Below are 10,536 nucleotides of genomic sequence, written 5' to 3' on the forward strand. Positions count from 1 at the left end.
GAAATAGCTGTGAACTATTTATTCTTTTGTACAGATGTAATAAATTTGAATTGGACCTTACCTCGAATAGATTTATTTGTTACTTTCAGAGCTTGCAATTTGTATTTCCTAGCTACTGAATGAGATTGTTGGAAGATGGATCTTCCACCGTCATGTCGATGAACGGACGTTGGGTAAGTCCACTCCAATGTTGTTGGCAAGAGACATGCAGCAATCAAAAGCATGCAGGACAAAAATGCTAGTTGCCTGCTGTGCTCGCTGGATGTTTCCTGGGCTCTGTGCACGCTAGACAGGTGTTCAGCATCCATGTATGAAAGAGATCTCTCGGAGTTGACGCTGCAATTGCTATGGCAGGAAGCAAAAGAGTGCCTTGACCTGACTCGCAACTCGGCAAGGTTGAACAGATCTGCTGAGGGGCACTGAAATGATTCCAAATTTTTGAGGACTGACAAACACATCAAGTCACAAGCTCTGTCACAGGGCCAGCAACTCATCGAGGCTCACTCAGCACTGCACGGTCACAGCCATCAATTATTACCATGCGAGGCGAGTCGCCGGTGTTGGCGGTGACACCGCCGACCGGCCTGACTCTACTTCAACTCGGAGCTTCACCGTTAACCTGACTGGGAATCAGTAACTCACAGGGGCCGCGTAACAACAGCACTGCGCGGCGGCAGCCTGCCAGCCTCCGAGGCTACAGTCATCACTGACCGGGCGTATAGGACAGCAGTCACTGAGTCGCCGATTGGGTTTGGTTCTCCCTGTCTTTGCTCTTCTCGCCGTTTGGCCTGTGCGACAGTGTCAGGGTCACGCCTCCTCGTCTCTCCTGATTGTCCTCGTTATGAGTTTTAACTTACTTGGACGGTCACGTTGAAAGCATGATTAATTGCTACATCAGGTCGTGTAACTTAGGCTTATAAAACTTGAAAGTTTTAGCATCTTTAAGTCGCTCAGTCCTCTGAGTCCGATCTACTGCTGCGCGGCCAGCCTGAGCCCCCTGAGCCCCCGGTTTGTGACCCGTGACTCTCAACCGGGTCGGACAGTTGACTCAGTGACTCGGACTCCGCCGGCCCGGCCCGCGTTTCAAGTTTAACCGTGGAGGATGATATTGCCAACTTGCTAGTTGAGTATCACGAGTACGGTGGTGGCAAATCAGTCCGCGGTCGGCGACTCTGAGCTAACCGTTGAACCGTTGGGCCGTGACTGCCACCTCGGAGTGCCTCAAGTTACTAAGAGTGACAGCCTTGACTCGAACATACTTGACTCAGTGAACTTAAGCGGGCCCGGGCCGATCGGCACTTTGCGGCCCGGGACCCCGGCAGGCAAGTTGCCCCGGGCCGCGGCGCGGGACCCGGCCCAGTCCAGTAAACTTGCCAGGAAAGGCCCGGCATTTACCGGCCCGGGGACAGTCACTAGTGTCAGTGCCACGAATTTGCCTTTGTTGGTGTTTGCTGAGGTCAGAGAAAGCGCGGGAAATAGAGCATGCGCTTAGGGGGGGAGGGGAGGGAGCAAGGAGGGAGGGGGGAGAGGGGAGAGGGAAAGGAGAGAGGGACCAACACCGAGATGTATGCAGAGATTGAGACCAGAGCAATGTCGACGAGGGAGGAATAAGTGAGAGAGCATATAAGATGGCAAGGGTCATGGAAGGTTCGACAGCGCTTGAGATTTGAGAGCCGAAAACATGGCAGCGAGAAGTAGAGGAGAGATGATTCTCATCAGTCCAGATGCATGGCAAGTGTGTTCTTGTCCAAAATGACGGTATTGAATGTGAACAGGACGGAGAGCAGGCAAAATGTCAAGCACAAAGATTTTTGGTTGAGAGGAAAAGACCGGTCTCTACGATGCCTATTCGGAGATCCAACCGGAACAAAGGCGATGTCGCTCACTACAGTGATGCTGAGCTGGACGATGAGCGCCAGAGGAGAAGAACGCGCCGAGGTCTGAATGATCAGGCGGAGAAGGATAAGGAACAAGAAGGGTCGGGCGCCGACGCCATGGCCGTGGATACAGGGAGTCCTGATCAGACAGCAAGCGAGCAGCTTCCTTCTCGAGCTACAAAAGTGTCGGTGAAGCAGTCAAAGAACGAGTCTGCTGGGAGTATGGAAGGTCAACGCAAGTGTGACATGTGCGTCCAACAGGACTTCGCTGTGTGCCGCTGTAAAATATGCGACGTCTTCATGTGCGATGAATGTGGGAAGTTTCACTCCAGGAACAAGTTGACGTACCTGCACCCCACGGAGACGATGGAAGAATTGAAGCGAGAGCGTGCAAGAGCATCGAAAGGATCCTCCGAGAATGAAGCTGAAGACAGTGAGGATGTCGTGATAATGGATGATGACAGCAATGTGTTGGACGAGACATGTAAGATTGATGCTGCAACTTCAAGGACTGCGATCTCCAACAAAGAAGATGGGAAAGAAAACCAAACACAGCCCTGTGATGTCTCTGCATCAGGCGATGATCAAACATCGAAAGTGAATCCAAACAGTGCCAAACCGGCTGACGCAATCGATGAATGTTCAAGCAAACAGCAACAAGCAAACGCAGCCTCGTCATCTGGTGACGATTACTACCATGACACTGAAGATGATGACTTAGATTTGCAACGAAATGAAAGAAAAAGTACTAGAGGGAAAACTTTGCAAAAGAAAGGCCAGAAAAAGTCGATGTCTGAAAGAAACCAGCAAAACAAGAAGAAAACGGACTCTGAACGATCGAACAGTTCCAAAGTCTGCTTCAAATGTAAAATCAAGAATGATGCGGAATTGCTCGTTTGCAAAGGGTGTGATAAAGTTTGGCACAGGACATGTGCCAAAGTAGAAGAAACAAAGACATTGTCAGACAGTTGGCGATGTGAGAAGTGCAAACCAGGTAAGAATGGGACAAACAAGATGCGGCGCGCCGTTGTCGAGTCAGAGAGTGAATCTTCGGCAAATGAGGAGTCCATTGGTTCGTCAGACTCTTGGAGTGATGCTGAAAGCACAATGATGGTCGCGGAAAAAGAGCTCTCCACGACAAGTGGAAGGGTCACGAGGTCAGAAGCCCGAAAACTTGGGGTTGGGGCCAACAACAAGGCAAAAGATCAAAGTCAGGGGAAGCAGGTGCAGAAGAAAGTGCAGAGAAGAGCATCAATGACTTCGTCAAGCTCTGATGAAGAGTCTGAGGTCCGATCCTGGATGCTCCATCCCCATTATAACCTTCCCGTGACATGTTTTCAGCAGGAGGATTCTTCAGATTCAAAGCAAAACAAAGAGGAAAATTCTCGGCCCATCAAGAGGAGGAGATTACGAAAGCCACACCAGCTCAGGTAAGAGTGCTCCTCCCCTCTCCATGTACCCTCCCTCGCTCTCCTCTCTTAGTCATTCCTTGATCTCTTGCCCCCTTGCCAATACAGCCTGACTCTCTGCCCAGCACCGATATGATTCGAGCGGCTGAAGAAGGTCAGAAAGCCGATCAAATGCGCAAAGAGATGAGAGAAGAATCTGCTGAGAATGTTGGAGCTCCTCTCGTGCTCAAGGCATGCAGGGAAGGGGAGGAAGACGTCGCACTTCCTTCTTGTCTATACGAAGAGTTGCAGGCGCATCAGAGGGTCGGGGTGCGATTCATGTGGGAGACGACGATGAGGGAAGGGAAGGGTTGCATCCTTGCTCACTGTATGGGGCTCGGCAAAACGTTGCAGGTCATATGTGTCCTTTATGCGGCTCTGGTGTCTAAATCAGAAGAGGGCAAGAAAAAGACGATCTTGATTCTAACGCCAGTCAACACCTTGAGAAACTGGGAGGCGGAGTTCAGGAAATGGATCCTTCCAAGCATGTCTTTGCCGGTACGCGTGTTGATGGATGCTGGATGTCAGAACAAGGCTAGGCTGGCTTACATAGAAGAGTGGATGGAAGAAGGAGGAGTGATGCTGATAGGGTACGAACAATTTCGAAATCTAGCTCTTGGGAAGAACGTCAGAGGGAAGGGAAGCGTGAAATTGAAACAGCGACTTGCGGAATGCTTGGTAAGTGTCCTGCTTTTTTGACACTCAATTTCCCTTTTTCCTGATTCGTTTCCTCTCGGTCTACCTTGGACATTCTAGCTTAAGCCGGGGCCTTGGGCTGTCGTTTGCGACGAGGGCCACGTGCTACGGAATGAAGATTCAGGCCTCTCGTCGACTGTGCGAGATATTAGCACACTGAGACGGATTGTGTTGACTGGCACACCACTGCAGAACAACTTGAGAGAGTACCACTGCATGGTTGACTTTGTACGCCCTGGACTGCTGGGAGAGTCAAACGCCTTCAAGCGAGATTTTGTCAACCCAATTCTCCACGGACAGTGTATAGATGCGCAACCAGACGAGGTGAAGCTGATGAAGAAACGATCCCACATCCTTCACAGCCTCCTCAAGTGTTGTGTGGACCGAGCGGACTTTAAGGTGAGTTTCACAGTCCGGTGCTGCTCTGATTCCTAGCAATTGACGGTAGATTGCAGGTCCTTGCTCCGTTCCTCAGCAAGAAGTACGAATTCGTTATCGCAATCAGACTTTCAAAACTCCAATCTGATCTGTATCAGAAGTACTTGTCGGACGTGCTTTCTATGGAAAGTCCGGAAACAGGAGGGTTGTCATCAAAAGTCCGTCTATTCGAAGCCTACCATAGGTTGCGATTATTTTTTCGATGCGCCTCTTAACTAGAATCCAGCCTATCCAAAGTTTGGACCAACCCCAAGGTGCTTGAGATGGAGAAGAAGGCGGAGGAAGATGATTATGATTCCATGGAGGATTTTATTGTTTGGTCGGATGAGGAGAGGTTAGTTTTTGTCTATGAATGTCCACGTCTTGAATTCTAAAGTTGGATGGGACAGCGCCAGCAGCAGCAGCACTGAAAGTAGCAGTGGTGGCAAGCCGAAGAAAAGATCGAAATCGAAGAGATCAAGATCGTCTCTTTCAGATGAAGGTAGCTCGAATGACTGTTGATTATCATTCTTCTCAGAGCAACTCATCCCAGATCCTGTAAAAAGCTCAAGTTCAAAGGAAGATAGGAACAAACTGTGGTGGGACGATTTCAGGTGAAAGACAAATCTTCCATCCACTGCTGAATCTCTGTCTGCAGAGAATCAGTTGAACAGATCGAACCTGAGGCAACGGGCAAGTTCTTGTTCCTCAAGCTCCTCCTGAATGAAACCTGCGAGATGGGAGACAAGGTCAAGACCTTCTTGAATCTCAAGGGACTGAAAGTGACTCGATCGCCAGGTCTTAGTGTTCTCTCAGAGCTTGGGGGTCTTGGATCTCATCGAAGAGATGCTTAAGATGGCTGGCGAAAGGGGAGAGGGGCTCAAGAATTCTAAGGGAGTGTACAGACCATGGCGGAAGGGAAGGGACTACTATCGCCTTGACGGATCTGTTGGGGGGAACAAGAGACAGAGCGACATTGAGAACTTCAATGCGACCAAGAAGGCAAGGCTGTTTCTCATCTCTACCCGTGCAGGAAGCCTAGGAATCAACCTCTTCTCCGCCAATCGGATCGTCCTGATGGACGCGTCGTGGAACCCCAGCTTCGACACGCAAGCGATCTTTCGCTCCTACAGGCTCGGACAGGAGAAAGAGGTCTACGTATACAGACTGCTAGCGCATGGTACCATGGAGCAAAAGATTTACGGGCGTCAGATCACCAAACAAGCCCTGGCATCCCGCGTCGTTGACTCGGAGGAAACAGGGAGGCTCTTCACTGACAATGAGCTGAAGGCCTTGCTGGAGTTCAAGCCAGGTCCTGTTGCCGACTCGTTTGACTCACTCGACACGGCGACCAACACGCCGAAGCAGGAAGCGCCGGCCAAGGAGGACAAGGAAGACAAGGAGGCAGGCCGGGGGTAGAAGACCTCGACGAGAACTCACCGAAGCAACGGAAGAAGCTCTTCGATATGAGCAGTCTGCCTCCTGAGGATGTGGTCCTCGCTCGCATTATGACTGAGATCTCGCCCAAGTGGATGGTGGGCTACCATGAGGCAGACTCGTTGGTGGAGCGAGACACTGAGCTCTCCAAGGAGGAGATCGAGGAGGCGTGGGAGGAGTGGTCAAACCGGGAGAAGCGAGCGAGGGAGGAGGCGGAGAGGATCCAACGAGCCAACGACGAGGCAGCACGAGCAAGGCGGTTCCAGTTCGAGCTCCAGCGGAAGATTGCGGAGTCTCAGCGGCTGCTCCAGCAGAATCAGCTGCAGTCCGGGATGATCTTCAACTCTCAGATGCCCCCCCGGCAGCAGCACTTCCTCAATTCCGTCCCTTCTCGCCCACCACCAGTGGAGATGGTGACGTCACTGTACATCGTTCCTCCCAGAGAGCAGTGGATACTCGAGCACAACGGGGTCAAAGGGCCTTTCATCGCGATCCTCCCGCAAGGCTACGAGAGGACGAGGATTGTTCGCATTGACGAGAAGCTGAGAGTCGGGGACAAGTTCTCAGTTACCATGCCCTCCCGTGAGTTGTGACGGGGGGCGCGAGTACTGAGATGGGGCAGGTGATGCAGCGAGAGGAGAGGAGGGAGAGGAGGAGATGGTGGTATGGTGTTGTATGTAGATTGAATCCCCACTTATCTCAACGATTGTTAACTTCTCTTTCCCAACTCCACTCCTCCCTTGTCCTCCTCCTCCTCCTCCTCATCATCATCATCATCATCATCATCGCCTTCGTCATCATAATTTCTTTCCTCATCTGCCTCCTGGGCCATTCGCTTCCACGGCAACAGCACAGCATCTTCTCCTCACAGCTCCCATGCTCGGTAGCTCCTCCCATGATGATGTGCGCGCGTCGAAAACAAACCTGCGCCATGGAGGAATGAGCGACGGTAGAAGCAAGATGCCCAAGGTGAAGAGGAGGGCTCAGAGGAGAGGTGGGAGGGGGGGGAAGAAGATGCAAGCAGCAGCAGCAGCAGCAGCAGCAGCAGCAGCAGCAGCAGCAGCAGCAGCAGCAGCAGCAGCAGCAGCAGCAGCAGCAGCAGCAGCAGCAGCAGCAGCAGCAGCAGCAGCAGCAGCAGCAGCAGCAGCAGCAGCAGCAGCAGCAGCACAGGAAGAAGAGGAGCAGGAGCAGGGAGAAGGAGCAGGAGGGGGGTGAGGACGAAGCATTCAGAAAGCGAGAGGGAGGGGTAGCGCTTGCACCCTCGGTTCGTCCATCTGCCTTTGGTCGCTCCTCCGATGAGAAAGGCTCTGTCAAGACGTAATGAGGGACTGGGCGAGGGAGGAAGCAGAACCTCTGCGCATGGCTGCTAATGGCGAAGCCGTACCACTCGTCCAGAGGGAGCTTGCAGACCTTGAGGAAGTAGAGGAGGAACGAAAAATGGGTAGGAGAAGCAGGAGCAGGAGCAGGAGTAGGAGGAGCAGGAGCAGAAGGAGCAGGAGGAGCAGGAGGAGCAGGAGGAGCAGGAGGAGCAGGAGGAGCAGGAGGAGCAGGAGGAGCAGGAGGAGCAAGAGAAGTCAAGAACCCAGTTCATGTTGAATTTCAAGACCTTGGTGTACACGCGCTGCTCTGTGTCGAAATGCAGGACGGATTTGCCCCATAGAAAGACGAAAATCTTGTCGCCTGCACTCAAAATTCACTGACGATAGAGAAGAAGCAAGTACTAGTGACAAGTGCAAAGGAAGAGGAATGGAGCAGGAGGAGGAGGAGGAGGAGGACGACGACGACGAGGAGGAGGAGCAGGAGCAGGAGCAGGAGCAGGAGGAGGAGCAGGAGGAGGAGCAGGAGCAGGAGCTGGAGCTGGAGCTGGAGCTGGAGCAGGAGCAGGAGCAGGAGCAGGAGCAGGAGCAGGAGCAGGAGCAGGAGCAGGAGCAGGAGCAGGAGCAGGAGCTGGAGCTGGAGCTGGAGCAGGAGCTGGAGCTGGAGCTGGAGCAGGAGCAGGAGAAGGAGCAGGAGCAGGAGCAGGAGCAGGAGCTGGAGCTGGAGCTGGAGCTGGAGCTGGAGCTGGAGCTGGAGCAGGAGGGAGGGGAATGGTGTAACCGAGGGTTGCGGCACTAGCGTAGGAAGCGACGGGCATGTCTGGCAAGGAGCACCAGCTGTCTTTGCTAATGTCATAAACCTCCGCGCTCTGAGAGTACTCTCGTTAGGACGGAGAGGACGAGGGACAGTACAGGTAGAGAAGGAGCAGGAGGAAGAGAAGGCGACTGAGGTGGAAGGGAGGGAGGGAGGGAGGGAGAGAAGAGAAGAGGGAGGGAGCATAGGGGATTGAGTGACCATCCCAGTGAACAGGGAGAGAATGGCAAGGAGACAAAAATCGGAGACATGGGAATCAAGGGAGAGGAGGAGGCAGGAGGCAGAAAGGAGGAGGCAGGAGGGAGGAAGGGGGCGCGGCAGAACCTTGATCTCGTACTTGTCGTCGCTTGCCTGCGCTGCTGGGTCACAACATCGATGTCTCCCTCCCCTGCCCTCACCCCTCCAAACACGAAGATGGAGCCTCGGGCATGCGTCATGCCGTGCAGACGACGGGGAACGAGCATGTCGGCGCAGCGGGACCAACGATCCTATAATAGCGCTGAGATGCTGCGTAGTCGAACATGCTATGCACGATGAAAGAAGGGGCGGGGGGCGGGGGAGGGGGGGAGGAGCAGGAGGAGCAGGAGCAGGAGCAGGAGCAGGAGCAGGAGCAGGAGCAGGAGCAGGAGCAGGAGCAGGAGCAGGAGCAGGAGCAGGAGCAGGAGCAGGAGCAGGAGCAGGAGCAGGAGCAGGAGCAGGAGCAGCAGGAGAAATGCAGGAAACCTCTTGCGGATCGTAGGACTCCATCGTGGGGGTACATTTCGATCCATCCTCCCATCCCCCGCTCGCAAAGATTCGTCTCCCATCCGAAACAGCAGCTAGTGCGTGCCGCTGATATCATCAACATCATCATCATTATCAACAGCAACAGCAACAGCAACAGCAGCAGCAGCAGCAGCAGCAGCAGCAGCAGCAGCAGCCACCACAGCAGCAGCAGCAGCAGCAGCCACCACAGCAGCAGCAGCAGCAACCACAGCAGCAGCAGCAGCAGCAGCAGCAACAACAAAATTGTCCTCGTCATAGTCGTCGTCGTCATCATCATCATCTCCATCTCCCTCCATCTCCTCCCCGGTCTCCACCATCATCAAAATCCACAAAAGTCTTGTCTTCACCTTCGTCTGCATCGGAGCAACAAACTTCCACTCTCTCTCCTTAGGATCAAATTTCTCGCAAGTCCCCAAGTTTGACTCGATCCCTCCACCCGAAAACGCAAAAATTTCTTGACCTACTGCTGCCACCCCATGGCTGAAAGCGGAACAGGACAAGAGCATAGTAAGTACAAGTGCCCGTCTCCTCCTCCTCCTCCTCCTCCTACTACTACTACTACTCCTGCTCCCGCCCCCCAACCTCCCCCTCACCTTCCTCGCTGCTCCAACATATGCGGATATTTCTCCCACGTTCCACTGCGAGAGGAGAAAATCTCCACCACGCCCAGCGTGTTGCCACGATCCCTTCCTCCTACAACGTAGATGACCACCTCCTGCTCCCGCTTCTCCTCCTCCTCCTCCTCTCCTTCCTTGCTCGTGCATGTAGTCGTCCGGATGTGCTTGAATCTGCGGGAGCAAGCTTTCACGACGACGAGCAGGAGGATGGGGGAGCGTACAGTTGATTCTTTGAGGGGAACGCAGCTTTGCACTTGGTACACTCATACACGATGGCGCCCTCCTGCCCGGTTTGTTCCATCCTGACAGATGGCACAAAGGATGCCGAGTGACAGCAGTGTAGGAGGAGGAGGAGGAGGAGGAGGGGGAGGAGGAGGAGTGACTTGATCTTCTTGGCTGGGGGAGGGAACTCCTGCTGTATGCTTACAAAACATGGAGCAACAGATGGAAAAAATCGCAGATTGAAAACATCGCGCAAGAACGCTTTCTTACTCCTCTTGGATTGTATTGCACATCAAGTGCCTCATTCCTTTCCTTACATGTTCCTCTCTCTAACCTGACCTCCTGGCTCTCAATTAACACCATGTTGCATCGACATCAATCAACATCGATCCTTTCCCATGCCAAGTCAAATATGCTAAGTTCGTCATAAAAAATGCGTGCAGACTTCTTCCTGCTCTCGTTCTTCTCATGGGTATGATCTTTGTCATCACCCCTCTATCCTTATCTCGATCAACGTCTTCATCATTATCTCCATTTTCCACATCGATATCGGCATTATCATCATCATCAACACTTACATGATCAACATAATCAATATCCTCCCCTCCCCTCCTCCTCCTCCTCCACCACCACCACCACCGGGCCACCTCATCGGCTTTAGCGCTCCTATTGCATGCACCTGGCACCTGGCCCTCTCGTGAACAACAACCTTGTCAACCGCATCTTCAAAAAATATAGTTACGGCCCGCTTCAATACAAACTGAAACAGGCGCCTGGCCGCGCAAGGCATGACGGCGGTACATGCTTCTACCTCATTAAGCGGGGAACATCCGCCCCTTCTGATCTGCGACGTCACGACGGACGGATAGCATCCCGACTACGGCGTTTGTGACTATATAGTGAATTCGCACACGACCCTACGAGAAC

At 53.1% G+C, this 10,536-nt stretch overlaps 2 protein-coding genes across 2 annotated transcripts; one reads left to right on the plus strand and one right to left on the minus strand.

Annotated features, from left to right (window-relative positions):
- Positions 1-1,841: 1,841 nt before the first annotated feature.
- Positions 1,842-6,576, plus strand: GUITHDRAFT_161847 (hypothetical protein; the record flags this gene model as incomplete). Its single annotated transcript, XM_005837559.1, has 12 exons — positions 1,842-3,101; positions 3,222-3,307; positions 3,412-4,003; positions 4,082-4,420; positions 4,477-4,643; positions 4,686-4,793; positions 4,858-4,940; positions 4,977-5,052; positions 5,097-5,187; positions 5,237-5,750; positions 5,807-6,457; positions 6,498-6,576. The coding sequence occupies 12 exons, from the start codon at positions 1,842-1,844 to the stop codon at positions 6,554-6,556; spliced, it is 4,026 nt and encodes a 1,341-aa protein (XP_005837616.1). The 3' UTR covers positions 6,557-6,576.
- A 2,247-nt stretch (positions 6,577-8,823) lies between these two features.
- On the minus strand, positions 8,824-9,688 carry GUITHDRAFT_103863 (hypothetical protein; the record flags this gene model as incomplete). Its single annotated transcript, XM_005837560.1, has 3 exons — positions 8,824-9,250; positions 9,364-9,558; positions 9,609-9,688. The coding sequence occupies 3 exons, from the start codon at positions 9,686-9,688 to the stop codon at positions 8,824-8,826; spliced, it is 702 nt and encodes a 233-aa protein (XP_005837617.1).
- Between the last annotated feature and the right edge of the window lie 848 nt (positions 9,689-10,536).

Source organism: Guillardia theta (assembly GCF_000315625.1).
Source record: "Guillardia theta CCMP2712 unplaced genomic scaffold GUITHscaffold_14, whole genome shotgun sequence".
Taxonomy (NCBI): Eukaryota; class Cryptophyceae; order Pyrenomonadales; family Geminigeraceae; genus Guillardia; species Guillardia theta.